The sequence below is a fragment of the Melospiza georgiana genome, chromosome 2 (genome assembly GCF_028018845.1).
Source record: "Melospiza georgiana isolate bMelGeo1 chromosome 2, bMelGeo1.pri, whole genome shotgun sequence".
NCBI lineage: Eukaryota > Metazoa > Chordata > Aves > Passeriformes > Passerellidae > Melospiza > Melospiza georgiana.
Window position 1 is genome coordinate 31915397 of NC_080431.1, and position 18566 is coordinate 31933962.

At 40.3% G+C, this 18566-nt stretch overlaps 1 protein-coding gene across 5 annotated transcripts in view; it reads right to left on the reverse strand.

Annotated features, from left to right (window-relative positions):
- The window catches only part of FARP1 (FERM, ARH/RhoGEF and pleckstrin domain protein 1), a 201519-nt gene that overhangs the window by 49163 nt on the left and 133790 nt on the right, over positions 1–18566 (reverse strand). For all 5 annotated transcript variants that reach the window (XM_058019154.1, XM_058019153.1, XM_058019152.1 and 2 more), the window contains exons 4-10: positions 14244–14286; positions 13065–13143; positions 10539–10636; positions 5935–6049; positions 4627–4774; positions 1902–1997; positions 1185–1348 (exon numbers count right to left, since the gene is read on the reverse strand). In XM_058019154.1, coding sequence (XP_057875137.1) covers positions 1185–1348; positions 1902–1997; positions 4627–4774; positions 5935–6049; positions 10539–10636; positions 13065–13143; positions 14244–14286 — 743 coding nt within the window. The remainder of the gene's footprint in view (positions 1–1184; positions 1349–1901; positions 1998–4626; positions 4775–5934; positions 6050–10538; positions 10637–13064; positions 13144–14243; positions 14287–18566) is intronic.

Sequence of the window (18566 nt, forward strand, 5' to 3'; positions counted from 1 at the left end):
TAAAACCCCTGACATCTACTTCATTCCTTGGTTGCTACTATAAAACACACCTTTTTGCAAAGATTTAGGCTGGAAATCCCTTTCTACCCTTCTGCAACAGGGCATGAGGTAGTGAGAAAGCCCAGCACTGTCTATTGTGCAAAGCTATAAACTCCAAAGCAAACTGAAAGCAGCACAGGAAACCCACACCTCAAGAATGCTCAACTGAGAGCCAAATTCTTCCAATTCATTAGAGGCTTTCAGGGACTGGAAAAGGTTATTGAATGTAGTAACAGAGATCACAGGGAGTGGAGGATGTAGCCAAAACCTTCTTTCCAAAGCCTGAGGTAAGTTGAATGCACCTACAGTTCTTCATTTACTTCAGGCAGAAACTTAACAAGTTATAGTTTGTTTACCCAACATAGGTCCTTCCATGTTAATTTACTTTGCAGGCAGCAAACAAAGTGTAAAGAGAGTCAGAATGGCTGTATATACACTGTGTTCTTATGCAAGGCATCTAGAGTGCATCATTCATCTCAGCAAAGAGCGCTTCTGGCTGTACAGCTTGTATCAGCTTCACAAACAAAATAAACTGTATGAATAAAAGGATTTCCCCCTGGCATACACAATGCAATATCTACAATAATGCTTCTGCCAGTGTAATGAAAAAAAAAACCCAAAACAATAACTTAACTATTGAAAGCTTTCCTACAGGTCCAACAATATCACAGGTATACCTGGTCTTAGCAGAGGTGGTCATGTCACGTCAATCCTTTGTGAGCATAAAGCCATTGCTTTGAATTACACAAATATGGGTTTATCATAGGCACATGCAACAATCTCTACTCTGATACATAGGAAAGACCCCATCCTAGGAGCAGAGGATTCAAAGAATTCCCAAAAATTGCTAGCTAGTGTTACTGAGGACACAGGTGAATCTTCTTGTGCAAAACCAGTCAAACCCTATACACTTTATATCTTACCTTCAGAAAGCTACTTTGCAACAGCTGCTACAAAATTAATGCAGGATTTTCCCCTACAGTGTTCTTTGCACAATTCTGGCTGAGAAGATGCAGGGGAAAATATAAAGGAGCAAACCACAAGGTAAAAAAGGTGAGCTGAAAATAACAGGTTTAATCTCAGACCATTATGGATGTGATTTTGAAATGGAGAGGCAACAAAGGTGGAAAGAATGCATGTCTTACCTGAACCTAAATGAAGAACCTCTAGAAAAAAGAACAGGTTTAGGCTTTGGTTTAGGTTCCTCAAAAAGCCTGAAAAAGGCATGATGCTCCACACAGATCTTCCAGAAAGACTTGCAAAAATCTCGACTGGCCATAAGGAATTCCAGGGTGTCCTGGAATGAACTCTGAAAATTGGGATAGCATTTGCAATGTAAGCTGGGCAGCAACACCGATTAGAGAAATGCATTGACAAATTAGAAGCTATGCTAAAAATAAGAAAAAAGAATAAAGAAAAAAAACCCCAAAAGCTTCTTCCCAACTTACTGGCTTTCATGCTTAACAGGCCCTATCCTTCTAACATTGAGACATTGCTGGTCTGCCTGTCAGTATCAAAGCTATTGCTCAAACTTCCTTTCATTGGCAAATATGACAGAGATAAAGCAGTGGTTTGAATGTTAATGAGAAGAAGTTGATTACATGCTATACCTTAAGAATTGTTGATATAGTACCAGAGCTGCAACCAGAAGATGACTCTGGGACATTCTATTATGATCGACTCAGCTTACATGTCCTTTGCCAGGACTGCTCACCTGAGATGCCAGGCTGATGTGCACAATACCAACAGTGAACATAAGCAATTAAAATATTCATGAGCTGATAAAAACCACGTGTGATCTGTGAGTAGAAATTTACCAAATAACTTTCTGTCAAGTTCATCAACTGCTGCCAAGGACTTACATTCACATCAGGCCGTAGTTTGATAAGAAAACGTTTCCTCTTGAAGCTCAGCTTCCGAACCTTAGCCCAGTTGAAGGCATTGATCTTGGTGTGACCCTACAGAGAACAAAGCCAGCTGGGTTTATTCATTCCAGATCCAAATGGAAAAATCTAAACCACTAAAGAAGCTTGTCATAAATTAATCATATGTTCACTTAACTTGAAATGATGAAATTCTTATAACTCATCCTCTGACAATGCAAACCATAAACATCTGGTGCAATGACTGAAGGCAGGCACTTAGGGTTAAACTCTTGCAATACAGGACTAGTTTCTGTGGAAATATCCAACCCAGTATTATTGCATAAGACAGGGTGGACCAGATTTTGCTATCTTGTGCTACTATGCAGACTCAAGATTTTCTGTGGACTAAATCACCTTCCAAAGGTGCCTCACTCTATTTCCACCAGTGACAGAGAATGCAGGGAATCCAGACACATCACCTCACTTTGACGAAGTAGATTTTCTCCCTCTTTTTATGTCTGCAGGGCAAAATAAATATCTCTTTAAATACTGCTTAAATCTGGGGGAAAAAAAGCAACTGCAGGTTTTGTATTGGAAGTACAAAACACTGCATATTTTGAGCTTTTATAAGGACCACCAGAAGCAAAAGCAATTCAAACAAATTATCTGTCTCTGAAGAGCCACAAAATGATTTTCTGGGAAAACGCAACCAATACCATAAGAAAACAGCAAGAAGGAAATTATAATACTCCAACTCCCAGCCACTACATATTAGCCCCTACCCTCCAGATGTTTCATTTTTAATCTATGTCAGCAGGTATTGGAGGTGCTATGTTAAAATATTCACTAAAGCAGTTTGTTCAATGAAGACTTCAATGCAAACATTCCTAGAACACAGCACAGAAGTTTCAGAGAACTACTACAGGATTGCTAAAAGCAGAAACCCATGTTGATTTGGGCACCACCACCAGACAGCTGTAGGAGTAATGACAGTGTAATGATCTCTGCTAAGTCAACCAGCTGTCTAAGAATCACATAATTAATCTCCTTAAAATAATCAGCAGCACTGACACTGATTTCTAAATAAATGGCAGACTTTAAAGTAAGTCTGACTACAGCTTATGCCATTTGTGAGTGAACTTTTATTTTCATTGGGGCCATTCTAATGAGATCCTCATATTTCAATTTCTATCAGTTACAACCAAAATAAAAATAAGAACTTAGCTCTTGACCTATGAAGTGGTGGAAGGAAGCCCTAAGCCTACTGACAGACTCCAATTGCTGAGCAGACTCCAGCAGGTCAGAGCCCAAATTCCTTTTAAGCATTCAGTCTTGGAGCTTCACCTAGTAAAATTTCCAAGTTTTTCAGAAACTTTAAAAACAAAACAAAACTGTTTTGAAAGTCCCAAACACATTAGGCTAGTAGACATGACTTCAGACCTTGTCAAATCAAGCCTTGGGCCATCAACCTGCAGCTACACTTCACAGCAGGATCTCAGCTGCGTGCTGGGACTCTGAGGTCCGTGCTGCTCTCTGTGGACACACACCTTCACCTTGAAGACAGCCTTAATTTACAAGGCTTGGCAGTTCATTAATTGAGCTGACGAAAATGCTGTGGGGGAGCAGGGGAAGGGCCTGAGCACACATTTGCTTGAGTTATGTGCATTTCTAACAATGTCCTAGTGTTCTCATGTTTCAACCTATGCTTCAGTTTTGGGGTTCCACTACCAACTCAATTAGTTAATCAGGGATCTTTTTAATTTGCTGCCTTTTTTTGGCTGTTTGCTTGGCTGGGTATTTTTAAATCTTGGAGTATTTGGGTCAGACACTCCTGGGCTTGTTTGTTGCTGTTATTTTCCTTATGAAAGGACTCAAAGTATTTTGTAAGGCTGAAAATAGTAGTATTTTAATTATAGTAAAACAGTTAAAATGAATAGTCTTTTTGACAATTGTAAAAAGGGATATTTTAAAGAACAGCTTACTTACTGTTTTTAGCACAGAATCAGGTAAGCATCTAAAGTGAAAGCAGCTGACACCAGCTGACTACCTGTAGCTTCACAATTGTAAAAGCCAAATTTGTTATTTACGTAAGAGGAACTGCAGAATGAGAATTTGACAAATTTACTAATGATGCTTCATGAATATGTACTAGAGTGACTGCAGTAGGAAAGGAGAGGAAAAAAATAGAAGGAAAACAGTTGGATCTTTAAAGGAAAGAAGTAAGATCCACGGATTCGGCAAAGATACAATGGCCAAGGCTGGTCAAGAAAACTGTAAAAACTTTGAAGAAGTAACACTACAGAGAGCTTATATTTACTGCCTTCATCCTTCTGCATGGACTCCAGCTGTCTGTTGTTTTACTTGTCTCTGCTTCTCACCCTTTTAACATGCATCAGCCCTGCAAGACCTTCCTGCTCCTACACGTAGGAAAAGTCAGCATGACCAACCTGCAAATTGTGAGCCACAGCTCAGTCTGCATCTTGAACAGCACATTGTGGATGCAGATGGAGCTCCACACTGTGCATTCATATAAGGTAGGAGGCCCTGGAAGCAAAGGACCCAATGCAGCTGTAACCGGTTTAAGATAATTCTTACAAAAATTTTGGAAGTTCCTGTATTTTCCCAACTGAATACTTGTAGACATGGCTGAGTTCCTGAATTCTTACCGCTGTCAGAAATCTCTCTGCTTTATGAAGTAAGGCATACAAAATCAGGCTCTAACCTGAAATACCAGAATGCCTGTGTTGGCAACAGCCAGGTTGATTTTTGTCCCCTCCCTGTCCTTGGCTGGGTGCAGGCGTATCCCGTACATCTCCAGCCGACGGGCAATCTCCAAGAGCTGGAAGTCAGACTCTGCTGGTGTCTGTCCCCTAGAGAAAGAAAACAGAGAACACTCACAAGCTTGTCACACCTTTTAATAGAGATCAAGAGGTCCTCCAGAGAACAAAGAGACATTTGATCAAAGAGACTGAAAACTGTCAGAGGTGTAATGTCTGTTTGGTTTTTCTACATCCCCAGACTTTTATCAGCTAGAACAACAACTTACTCTAAATAAATATCAAAGAATACACAGATTTTACAGTCTATTATAAATTTTGATTGCTCCAATTCTGAGACATCTGATACAGATAGATTTTAAACCATTAGCTCTAACAGAATTTACTACCTCTCTTTGTTTTTTCCACTAGAAGACATGACATATTCCTAAAAAAATAATTAATGGAAGCATGTAATGATGCTATTCACTGTAAAAGTGATTGTAATACCAAAATGAAGTAAAACAGAAGGCATGAAAACCCTACCATAAATGTTGTGAAGCCATAAGTATTGCCATCATTAATTGTGATGAAATTATGCAAAGCTTTGATTTGACTGCCATAGAAATCACTACCACTCATCTATTACTCAACCTAGCTCAAAAATGAAACTGTTCACATCTTGAAGTGATCTTGACAGCTAAAACAGTACTTTTCTAAGCCTTATTGGTACTTCTGTTCACCATCTTGCTAGTACAGGCTTTTTCTCCAGACATTAGGATACCAATTTGCATCATTATCTTGAATTCTCTTCCCCCATGATTCTGCAAGTACTCCGTGCTTTTCCTAAAACTACCACTAAACCCCTTCTTCAACCGATCTCAAAACACAGCATGGAAAGGTTGAAAGGCAACATTCAGTGTCCTTGAAACCAAAGGACTACTCTCAGAAGTGCCTGACTGATCAGTTGTGATTTGCAATCATACCTGCATGCACAAAATCAGCAGTAAAGCATTTTGTATGAAATAGACTGTAAAATAACAGCACGCTTGAATGAATATCGAATCAACTGTGCTTTAAACATCTTGTTATGATGATGGGAAAAAGGCAGGAGTAACCTTCAGAAGGTTCATAGGCTTTAACAGTTTTTGAGAAGCAACCTTTGAGAAACTCAGAGGTCCAAAGCTCTTTTGTACTTCAGATCTAGCATATACTTACCACTAGAACTACTCTAGAGGGAAAGAAGGCCAATAACAAAACCAAAGAAGTCTTACATGTGGTTACGGTGAAATTCCATGATTTTGTCTTCTAGTGCTTCTTGATGAGGTATATACTTGTTCTTCGCTAAGTGTTCACGATCTATGGTTTCATCAAAATCCCCAATCTCAGCTGTGGAGAATTTCAAGAGGAGTCTATTAAAGCACCATATTACATCTGAATAATCCGGTCAATCCAAAGCCCCTGACAGCTGGGAGGAGGGCAGAGTAGCAAACATCGTTCCTTGCAACCTGTGCCATGGTTTTATACATGCATTCAGATTCCCAGTACATTATCTTCCACACATTACTCTCTTCTCTGTGTTAGTATTTGATGTGTGAGAGGAAACCCCAGGATTTCTCCCATCTACCACAACTAAGTTAGTTGTTGCATTAGAGCTGAAGAGATGAAGCCATCAGTGCTACCTTGGCTTGTGTGGGGGATAAGGGCAGGGCTAACAGGGAGGGCAGCACTAACTGAGCAGAACTCATCCATCTCTCTCTCACACTCTCTCATGGTGCTCAGGTGCCTCTCCATGGAGCAGCCAAGCACTAGCTTCCTCTCCAGGCCTATGCTCCACATGGTAACCTTTGAGAGAAAGTCAGAAAGATGGTTCTGTTTGCTTGTTTGAACACTAGCTTGTAATCCACCTCATGAGATTTTGAAACATTTGTCTTCCTCTAATTCTGCAGCAGTTTGAGACACATTCTGTCGCCCTCCTCCTCAAAGCTGCTCCCATCTGCTGCAGTTATTCAACACTGTATGGCACACCCACCTTCCATTTTGCAGTCCATTCAGTGAAATTTCCTTTTTTTGGCAGGTGTGGGGGTGAGGGGCAAGCAATCTATCTGTGGGTGCCAAATTACTATCTTGTTGCCTGCTATTCTTGGAATGTCTCTGAAAAATACTGCTATTAGTTTTTTCACGGAACAGGCATAGCAGCTTCTGCCTGCAAACCTGATGGAGTAATAGCAACATTGCTGCAACAAAGGCTGCTACCTTGGTAACGCCAGGGAAATTAAAATGCAGTGACCTCAAATTAAAAGCAGGATGCAGTCAGACACGTTGTTGCACAGCTGACCCAGGATATGACAGACCCATGCTCAGACACACCTGCTTCACCCATGTAAATGAACCCTTGATCCAGTTCTGCTCAAACTAAGTCTGTTCAGAAAAAGGAAAGGCTTCAGACCACATTTAGAACACTGTATTTCTGACAATCTGGGATCAGATGTACCTTAAATGCACAGGGGAAGCAATAGCCTGTGCAGGCACTGAAAATGAGGAACCAAAGCATCTGTGAATGACAGAACAGTAGCTTTTTTGACCCAAACTGCCTGCAGACACATGATGACATTTTTTACTTAGAAGGTCAGAGGTGGAAAAGAGTTGAAAACTGACACTGTCTGAATTACACCCCCTCATTCACCCCATCTGCTCTCAATCATTCCTTAAAATGGTAGAAATACTACACAACCTTTGAGAATTTCCTTTTTAAAAACTGTCCCATTGGTCCCCATCTCAGAAACAGCTCTCTGCTTCCAGTTTTACTCATCCCAGTCTCAAAAATCTTCAGGGTGTGTTTTTAATCCTACCTCAAATAAATGGCAAGTTTCTGTTCTTTAATGAAGCTATAAGCCCACCTAAGTTTGCAACACCTCAAATAATATGGGCCTGGACTCTTCAAAAAGCATTTCAAAACCCCCTATGTCTGTGTACACAGATGAGCTTAACACACCTCCTGTAGGGCTTTCTTCAGAGTCAACACTACAGAAGACAAGTTCTTCAACTCTACATTATTTTTAAAATGTTCTCATTTTTCAACTGCTAATCCTTTATCAAAATTGTTTTCCTGGCTTTCAACTTACTTCTGAATTTGTTCTCTCTGACCTCGTACTCAACAAGCTTTTATTTACCACTTACTCTCCTTTTCCACCTTGAATAACTTTCTAGTAGCACTCCATCGAGAATGAGAGGAAATTATATTGCAAATATTGTCAGCCTCACACGTAACTATTCTTAAAAATCTTTTCATGTGATTTGGCCAGATTTATTTACACTGCTGATGTTTTTTCTCTCACCTGGCAAGTGCATTACACCATGCTGTATTCTGCCTGCATTAGCACTTCTGATACATCTAATGCTTTGTATTTCAGCTCTTTTCCTCTTATGACAGAATTATAGAATTGCTTCCTTTGGAAATGACCTCTAAGACCACGAAGTCCAACTGCTAACCCAGCACTGCCAAGTCCACCAGTAACCATGACCCCAAGTGCCACATCTACACGTCTCTTCACCTCCAGGGATGGTGACTCTACCACTTCCTGGAGAAGCCGATTCCAATGCTTAAATTTCTTATTTCCGTGAAGAAATTTTTCCTAGTATCCAACCTAAAGCTTCCCTGGCACAACTTGAGGCAATTTCCTCTTGTCCTGTCACTTGTTACCTGGGGAAGAGGGTGATCTCCACCTGGCTACAACCTCCTGTCAGGCAATTGTAGAGAACAATAAGGCCCCCTCGCAACCATCTTTTTCTCCAGGCTAAACCACCTCAGCTCCCTCAGCTACTCCTAATAAGACCTTTGCTCCAGAACCTTCCCCAGCTTCCTTCCCCTTGTCTGGACACACTCTAGCACCTGAATGTCTTTCTGAGGAACACAAAACTGGACACAGGATTTGAGGTGTGGCCTCACCAATGCTGAGTACAGGGGGACAGACATTGACAGCCCTGGTCCTGCTGGCCACACTGTCCAGGGTGACACTGGCCTTCTTGGCAACCTGGGCACACTCTGGCTCATGGTCAGTCCATCTTCATACCTCACACACTCACTGTAGTGCATTGTTTGCAGTACCCAAGTGTCCTCTCACTTCTATCACTTTTCACAATGCTTTTAAGGTGGCTTTAAATTGAATGTTTCAAATAAAAAAATCATTCTGTAATATACATGCTAATTTAGCAGAAACCTATTTGCTGTCATATTGTGATTTTATGATAAGTAACAGTATATAACATTGACATAAGTTTACACACGTAATATATGGGCCTCCTGGAATCAGATATTCCCCATGGAAACCACTCACTGGCACAGCATTAGTAAGACATACAATAACTAACCTGCATTCTCAATCTTTCCCTTTTGATACCATTACTCTTATCATCTGTTCACTCTGATTTTTATTGCAGACAAATACATAATATTTCTTTTGCTATTGGAAAAAACAGCTGGAGACAAAATAAATAAAGACAGACATGCAAGTAAGATACAGCTATAGAATCTTACCAGAGAAAATTTTCACACAAAAATGTTCATGAGACACAAGATGGACAAATAAAAAGGACAATTGCAAACTTCTAGCAGAGTCTTCTAGCAAATATGATCATAAATCAGTATCTCAAATGAAGAGAGACACATGCATTAGGGTGTCTGCTCCTCAGCATCTTTCTTTGGTGCACAGATATTTATTATGAAAACTCAGCCTCCTAGAATGCTGAGACTCAATTTCCCCAAATGATCAATATTTTTTTAATCGCCTGATATTAAAGAGAGTTAGAACTAGCTTAACTGAGAAGAGAAATACAGCTGGATTGCTGAACACTGTAGCAGGAAAAAACAAGAGACAAAAATCTCACTAGTCAAGGATTTTATTTTTTTAAGTCTGTGCTGCCAAAATACTCCAATTTAAAATGGTATGAGGACTACAGAATTTCACAGCATCTTACTGCTACTCAGTCCCACTGGTCAATGATGACCGCAGCAAACAGAACTACAAAACACCTGCCTTTCCAACAGCAATTGATGAGAAACTGCCCTAACACTCTAACAGAGTATGGCAAAGAATCATGAGATTTATCTGCTCACCTCCAAAGAGCTTCCAAATGTCTTTGCTGACTGCACTTTCCATACAATAGCATTTCAGTGCAAGTACACAATATGGAATAGTACAAGGACCATGCAAAACAATGTCTATTACAACCATTATACTTGCTGCTAAGTGGTTTTTCCTAATGTTATTTTCAAGATGAGTATCCATAAAGTCTTGAAAGGGAAAACATATACTGTCTTTCAAATTATGTGGAAGCCAAAAGAAGCTCTGATGTCATGAACAAAATTAATGTATGATTCTACTGGACAGTGTTATTGTGCATATTTTGCAATTAAAAAAAAAAAAAAGGCTTCAAATCTATTGTTTTCTTTTCTTCCCTATCAGTTTCCTCTTAGGACTGTGATTTAGTCTGGCATTCTAAGCATGTTTATTTAGAACATTCTCCAGACAGCATACAGATCTCCAGGAATTTGAATACCCTACTGACATGATGCAAAGTACAATAAAACAGGATTTCAGTAGAATTCAACATGTTTGCCACTGCCCACAAAGTCTACTTTTTAAATGATCATTGGCAGCCTATCAAATGCTTTGGAATTCAAATCCAGTGACCAGAAATTCTTCTTTTTTTGAAATAGTAAATTATCTGTATTTGAATGCCATTATACAGAGCTACAATAAATTGTCAATATGGCTTAAACCTGCCCCTGCAGCAGCTACAAACAGGTAACCCTGCAAAGCATGTCCAACCAAGCATCCTTTTTATCCATCTGGAAAGAAGAAAAAAGGGAACTTACACTGTACTATATGTGAGATTAGGAGGGCAGTGCTGGTATCATTACATGTTAGCCTTCCCTGTGCCAGGTCCTGCTTCACTTGCAATGCAAATAGGTACCTGCAAAACAAAAGTGAACAAAGAGTCACACAAAGCAGGAGGCAAAGAGGGGAAAGTATCCCAATTCTGGCTTTGACTGCACCTTCCCTTCACACTTTGGAATCTACAGAAGTGATCTGAATTACCTAAGTTATAGGGCAAATAAAACACAACAGATAGTATATTACTGCCATTAGAGCTGTACGTGGTGGCTGCTTTGAAGAACCAAGATATCTCTCTTTTTCTCTCTTCCTCCCTCCTTTTGGAACCAGAGCAATGAGATATGACAGGGCTAGAAAACGTGACAGCTATTCAGTACTCAGCAAGAGATAATGCGGCTGCTTCTAACCACGAAGAAATGACAGATAAACCAGTGATTGAAAGTTATCAGTTGTTTTTTGCAGAATACAAAGTGAACTCTAAACTTCCACCTTGGCACTCACTTGGGAATGAGGCACATCTTGATCAAACTACTCTAGCTAGCTCTGATACCTTTGTGGCCCTAATATCTGCACTGTCCATGTGCCAGCCCTTTCTATCATTGCCTCCAAACCACTTCAGCCATGCAGGGCAATTCTACACTGCCAGCTTAAATGCAGAGACAACAGAAGTCCAAGACATTATTTCATCCTTTAAATTTCTTCTAGCTTCAACAGAAAATTGGCTTAGTTCCATTCAGTATCCAATTTTTTCCCCAAAAAAAGAAGAGCTAGCAATGGGCTAGCTGGTATGAAACCTGAAGTGGGGAGACACACCTGAACAAGCCTTCCAAAGACTACAGCTCCTCTGGAGAACTCATACTAGGATCTCAATAATTTTAATAAGACTAGATTTTAAGAGATTTAGACAAAAGCTGTCATTTGAACAGTGAGTTTCAGAATGAGAATATGTAGCTGCACTAAATGAAAAGGGCAAGCTGATTTGAGGAGTACAGAAAAGTACTTTGTGTGTATGTACTGAAATAATACAGCAGATATACCTAACATCCTTTTGAAACCTGCAGACATCTGTCTACCCATACAAAGTTCACCCTGGTGGAGGAACATAGCACAAAAATGTTAGAGTCTCTTCTTCTTCAAGTGATGAAGCTGTTCCCCATGGACATGCTTTCACATCCTACACACTGCTATCTATAGCTATTCAAGTCCCTTAGCATACATATTTAAAATCTAACCAAAAAAAGTCATTAGGATTAAGAGACACATCTCCAGGTACAGACAGAGATCACCAAAAATTAATTTTCAGTTTACATAGTAAGAAACAGATATGTAGAGTATCTATTCAGAAACAGAAATTAATAATATCTGTTTCATTAATAATATCACATGGCAAGTTTTCATTCATCCCTTTATTCGTTTTACTGTTTCTTTTATTCTTTAGTCTTTGCCAAGTAAATACTCCTTCTTCCTACCCCACATTTCTACTTTTCTCTTTCCAGGCCATCAAGCAATATCAATTATTTATTTTTTTCTATTCCAGTGCTCTATTGCCAAAATAAAAACACTACAAAGATAAACAGTGAACATCACAAAAGTAGACTTGTTCTTTGTAATGCAAGTCATAAGGACACCAGAGCTCTCTGCGAAAGAGGACTTTGTCTTTTGAGAAGATTGAAAATAAAAACGAATAGTGAATATTCTGAATCAGAATGGAAACATGTAATTAAAGGTTAATAATACTGTAGACCAGAAAAAGAGTGAAAAGTTGCAATGAAGAAATACTGCAACAAAGCAATGTTTCTGACCATAAATGAAGGACCTGCTAGTAAAAAAAGAACCTCAATGGGTCCCTCGTACACATATTTGCTCGCAGAGAACTAGGAGTTTTTGTGCCAATACATTGTGAAATTCAAAGCTTAAATGAAGTTTTTGAAAAGCATTTAAACATTAGTATTAAGGTACTCTGTCTGCATATGTGTGTATCTTTCTCTACATTCTTATTTTTCATTTTATTCCTTCTCCTTTGCATTTCTCCATCTCCAAAGTCACACTTCCACCTGTGCAGACCTTTGGCATTTGTGCTGGTTATACAGACAGGGTCCAATGCTGCTGCAAATCAGCAATTCCCACACAACAGCTCTCTCCCAAATGGGGGTGCACAGTCACACGTGTCCCTTGGAAAAGGGGCACCCCAGGGTGCCCATACATTACTTGATCATGCCAAACAGAGAACCCTGGTGCCAAATTGACTTTTCTTGGGGTTAGTAAAGCTCTCCCAGGACTCCACATGCAAGGATGCAAAAGACTCCTGCACTTTGCAGAACCTCTCAGCACAGACTGCAGCTGAATCTTAGGGCTTGTTTTTTCAGGTGCATTCAAGGCTGGGACAAATAATACCAAGCTAAAAGTAAGAGGCAGTCATCAGTCCTCACCCAGACATCTCAAATTCCATTTTCTCCCCTCCGTCCATGGGAGATTTAACAAGAAGAAATAGTCACACAGCTACTAACCTTGTCAGTTCCTCCTGCAGCTGAGCATGGTCGGGTGGGAAGAATTTTACCACAAACTTTACAACAACGTGCTTCGGTCCTAGGGAAAATGGCAAAGGAAGTTAACAAACATCAATAACATGCTGGCCAAATATGCACAATGATGTACAAGGGGTGATTTACATCACCTGCAGTGCATACAGATATGCTAACCTCGTGTCCTTTGTTAGTATGCAGGATATTTGGAAACTGCCCAATAAAATTTACACATAATAAAAGAGAACAGTAACTCGGTCAAGGGCTACTCTGCCAAAACCAAGTGTGTTTTTAGCAATTACATCAGTTGATCCAGTAAAATATATGTGTATCTACTTTCCTTGCTTCAGAACAGGAGGGAGCTAAAATACACTCTACTTTTGAAGACCACTAGCAAATTTCTATTTCTGTTTTAAGAACAGCAGATTTGTTCCAATTCTTACAAGTATGACCAGTGACAAAAGGACCAATGCATCCTGTCTTGTGAGAGGGAGAGCTGCCAGAGCATACACTCAGACTAATATGACCAGAAAAACACCTAGAAAAACTGAATCGCAATGGCAAAGCTCCATAAATTAAGAACTTAGCTGATCATTGACAGAGAAAGAAAATAATCAGAACCTTCCGTGTTCACTTCTACTCTTTCCAGAGCTGGTGGCTATTTACAATTTCCTGTTCTTTCCTACCACCCACTGTAGCTTCCCCCATCCCCACTCTTTCCTCCTCTTGGTCTCCAAACATCCCAGGTTCTGCAGCAATCTCCACACAGAGGCAATACATCTACCAGCTCCTTCCCAGTAAAAAAGTCTTCCTGTTGTGCTCCTTCTATTCTGATTCCTGCTACTAGCAGCCAGCAGTGTATGTTCCTTTAGTCCTTCTCTTACTGCACTCTTTTTCTTCACAAAGCTGTTCCCTCCATTCCCCCATTGCCTCCCCCAGCGACTGACTGAACCCCAGCCTCCCTTGGCATGGGGTCAGCCTGTTCATGTGCTCATGTGACACAACTTCACAGGTACATCTTTCAAGGACAGGCCAGAATCAGAAAATAATTCCAGCAACACTTAGTGCAGAAGGCTGAGAATATAAAGACTGCAACCGACAGAGTCCCAATTTATTCAAGTACTCTCAGAGTGAGGAAAGAAATGTCAACAAGGAAGTACTTACTTCTAATCTGTTTCATAACAGGCTTCAAAAGATCGAGCCACACCTGAAAACAAAAGAAGGTGGTGTTATCATATCCAAACAAGCTACCAGAGGAGCATTTTTAATTGCAATGCCTAGATTATCAGTCACCTATTTATTCTTTCCAGTGTGGTCATTATGCTTTCCTTAATTATATATGGTGGATTTTCTCTCCAAAATTCTGGGAGATGCTCAGGAAACAGCACTGTGAATGGGCACAGCTTTCAAAGCAGTAGAGATTCAGAGACCTGGGAAACAGTGAGGAAATCTCCCCCTCACTTGTCCCCAGACACCAACAATCCCAGCACATGTGGTTAGGAGCCATTAGTTTTGTGGAAAGAACAACTGAAATGAGGAGTTTAGGAAAAGACAGTCCTATATTGTCACTGAGCTCCAAACGCTGAATGATCTCGAGAAAGGGAAGTGAATAGAGCTGGTGCTTGCCTAAGAGGCTGGGAATGCTGGACAAATGGAGAAATGAGATGGCAGCAGCCTAACCCAATTCCTGGGGGACCCAGGAATCCCAGTGTGAGGTCTGGCCATAAATATGGAGCTCTGCTGCTGAGCCCCATGGAGGTGAAGGAGCCTCCCTCCCATCACCTGCAGGAGTAATATCCTCTCAGTTTACAGGTGTGAGCAGACAACAGGACAAGGCATGGGAGGGAGAAAGCTCACTTTGTAGCTATTGAACACCTTTTCTTTTCTATAAACCTGGGAAATTCAGGCCCAGGCATTTTTAACTGGGGACAGCATAACTTCTGCATGTAGTTCTCTTGACAGCCCATTTTCCAGGACAGTGTGTGGGTCTTCCCTTCAGCTTCCAAAAGCAAAGCAGTGGGTGGAAATACAGTTTTGAGAGCCTACCCCCCCATCCTGCAGTCTCAAGTCAGAAAGGCTGGGGCAAAATGTTACAGAAAGCCAAGGGACAATCATGCAGAAGGTAAAAGCCAGATGATTCACAGGACCTGGAGACAGCTCATAGTCCTCAGCTGGTAACAACCCATGCCCACGATTTATATTTTGTTATCTCACTAAATTGCCCAGGGCCTCCCTTGAAGACATCTGGAACTTGTGGAAGAACACCCTAGAACTATCACAAAGGTTAAAGCCATTAAAAACCAAATTAATTGAGTGTTCCTCTAGAAAAAGAGTATGTATTAGAATTATTACTTCTTTGACCTTTAGTAATTTTAGATTATGCAGAGACTGAAACATACTGAAAATATCCATTTCCCAAATCACCTGAGAAACCAGACAGGAGCAGGCCTGTATCACTGCTGTAACTGCTCCAATGCCATGTGCCATTTTTATCATTACTAATATGAGGGATTCCAGTTAGCAGAGACCTCACAGCCCTGCTCTTTCCCACGCACTAATGTTACTCAATGGAATTCTTCTTATGTTTCTCAGTTTAGGAAAGTCTTTTTCTTTTGTTTCAGAGGTTAAAGAAACTTGGTTATCCAAGAACAGCAATACAGTTTTTATCACATGTTAAACTGGCCCTGACACACTTTGACACTTGAATAACTTAAAACTGTTTTGTTTCAGAAAGTTCACACGTGCATAATCTGCAACAAAGGTCAGAGACTTTGCCAAGTTTAATGACAGGGGGAAAAGACACCTTGAATATGAAATAACCAATTTACAGGATTAGGAGAATAATGTATTTTACTTGATGCCAAAAACAAACAAACAAACAAAGCACAAAAACCCCAAACAAACAAACAAACCCACAAAAGACCCACCAAAATAAACCCCAAAAAACCCCTCTCTTCTCCACAGAGGTGGTTTATGGTACAGCATAAGCACACAAGTGCACCATTCCTCTCCCTACTTTCCCAGTCATCCTACAAGCAAGTAACAACATCCTTGAACAGACTGCTGGATACTGCAAATGCATGTAGTGAAAAAGGTGGAGCAAAACGTCAATGTCACCACAATGTCACCAAAACCCAAGCAATCAAAACTTCTGCATCATGCATCTCCCACACTGTACCCAAACACCACCAGTCTGAGACTGCTTTATAAACTGGAAAGGAAAACTAATGCGATGACTTAATTAAGATGAATGTTTTTCATTTTCCCCAGAACTACAAGGCTAGATTATTTATTTGTTAAACAAAGGCTGGCATTCCACGATGGTGACCAGATTTCAGCAGCTGGAGAACTGAGGCAGACATCAAGTGTGATGAAACTCTGTGAAACCCCAGGCTTGGCGACAGTGCCTCGCTTTTCTCCTTGTCCCAGCAGGAAGTGGAGCGCTCAGACCCTCCACAATCATCTCCCATGCACATCTTGTCTGCTCCAAGCATGGCATGCTTGAATGTACACAGCTCCCAGGCAACTTGACATACCACTGTCAATATGTCAGATATGAGATCTGGAGCCTTGCATGTTGAAATAAACACAGCCAAATTGTGAATATATGACTTCACATACATATGATTACATCCAAACAAATATGCTCTAAATATTTATTTTTCCTTTTACATTTCCCTCTACACTGGAAAAGCAACTCATTCTCTTCAGATGATATGAATATAAAATATGCATGTGTGGTTTATTTCTCAGACATACCATTAACTGCAGGGTTTTCTACTTGCACAATGCCTGATTCTACATTATGGCCTTTATGAAACTCAGAAATTTTTAAATCCCATGGGAACATTCACCTCAATTGAATCATATAAACTGGTTACAATAAGTTAAGTGTAAATAATACTCTGAGTGCTGCTCCACATTGAAACAACAATTCATAATCAAATCTTCTTCCTCAGAGTTCCTGTGAGATGCTTTCAGGTGGCTGAAGGCATTAATTCCACTGAATTTCACCATTCTTGGGGCACAGCTGAATAGATATGGGCAAGGTTTGTGGAGCTCCCCATTTTTCAGAAGCAAAGACTAGACCAACCAGCAAGAACATGGACTGGTGCTCCCAGATATTTGGCTGGTACTTCCCTTTGCAAGAGTAGGGGCCAGCTGAGTTACCATGCTCAATGCATGGATTTTCCTTCAGGTCAAACTGGCATTGTGCTTCAGGGGGTTTGTCCACCTTCCTCTTCCTCAGAGCCCTGCATCCCCCACTGTGATTGTCTGTTTCCAGCCAGTCAATTCCTGCCACCGTGAGGGCCTCAGGCAGCAGCAGCACCTCAATCTCTCCTGTGTTCTGCTTCAAGCAAATAAACCACTTTGTTTTCACATGAGTGAAAACTGTTAGTTTACTCCAGGTCTCTGAGCAAAATGCAGACAGTCATCTATTTAAAACTTAATGACCTGTGAAGTAGAGAAGGTTGATCAAATGACCTTCTCTGTTTTCTAGAAAACTAAAAAGCAACTGTATATACAAAAGATGTTAGGATTTGTTTCAGTTTTACATACATACATCAATAATGCCAGAATGCCATTATTAACACAGCTACATGGACCCTCTGCTGCAATGGTAGAGCACAGTTGCACTGTTGAGAAAAGTTACATTAAGCTCTCAAGTTACCTTAAGCATTAGCCAAGGGTATCTGGCAGAATGCTAACCCTTCCAGTGAACTGTGTTTTATGTAATTCCAGCAGCACACTGTGAAGCAGATCCCTTCTAAAGATTGACATCCATTAAAAAAATAATCCTGTTCAATTATAGTTAGCCTAGAACACTATCACCACTAGCATTCTGTTTTAATGTCTATTGTCTAATGTCTGTGCCTGCACTAAGGCATGACAGACAAGATTCCTACTGTTCATCAAGAAATATTGTTCCTTTTGCATATTTTAGCTAGATGGAAAAAACACAGATTTTTTTTTAATCAATTGCCCAAAACCATCTCTTTTAGATCATCCAGGCTACTGGTGCAAATTCAACTAACAGGTTAGAAATCCAATGTACATCAGAATGTACTAGGAAAGCAATCCAGGTAACTAGCACCCGTGCTAGTAGGTTACATGATAAGTCTAAAATAAAACAAACTTCACAAAGAAAGTCATTAAAGACTAAGAAGTCATCAGCCTATGGCTTTCTCTGGTACATGATATGGGCAGTGCAATGCTTGAACTGATCTAAGATTCCTGAATGTCAGGACCAGGACACCTGCCTGTACCACACAGCTCCCATCCATCTTTGGGGCTGTCCTTGGATTTGCTTTCCTTTTTATTAACCTTGCAATATTTTATCTATCCCTTTTCTTACCCCTAATGTTTTTCATGAACTCTGTCACAATCATTGCAACTTTTTTATCAGCAGATGAAGTTTATTTCTGCACTCCAAATCAAACAGGACTATAAAATCAAGAGTTGAGGCTCTGTAACAGTCCAGCCTTT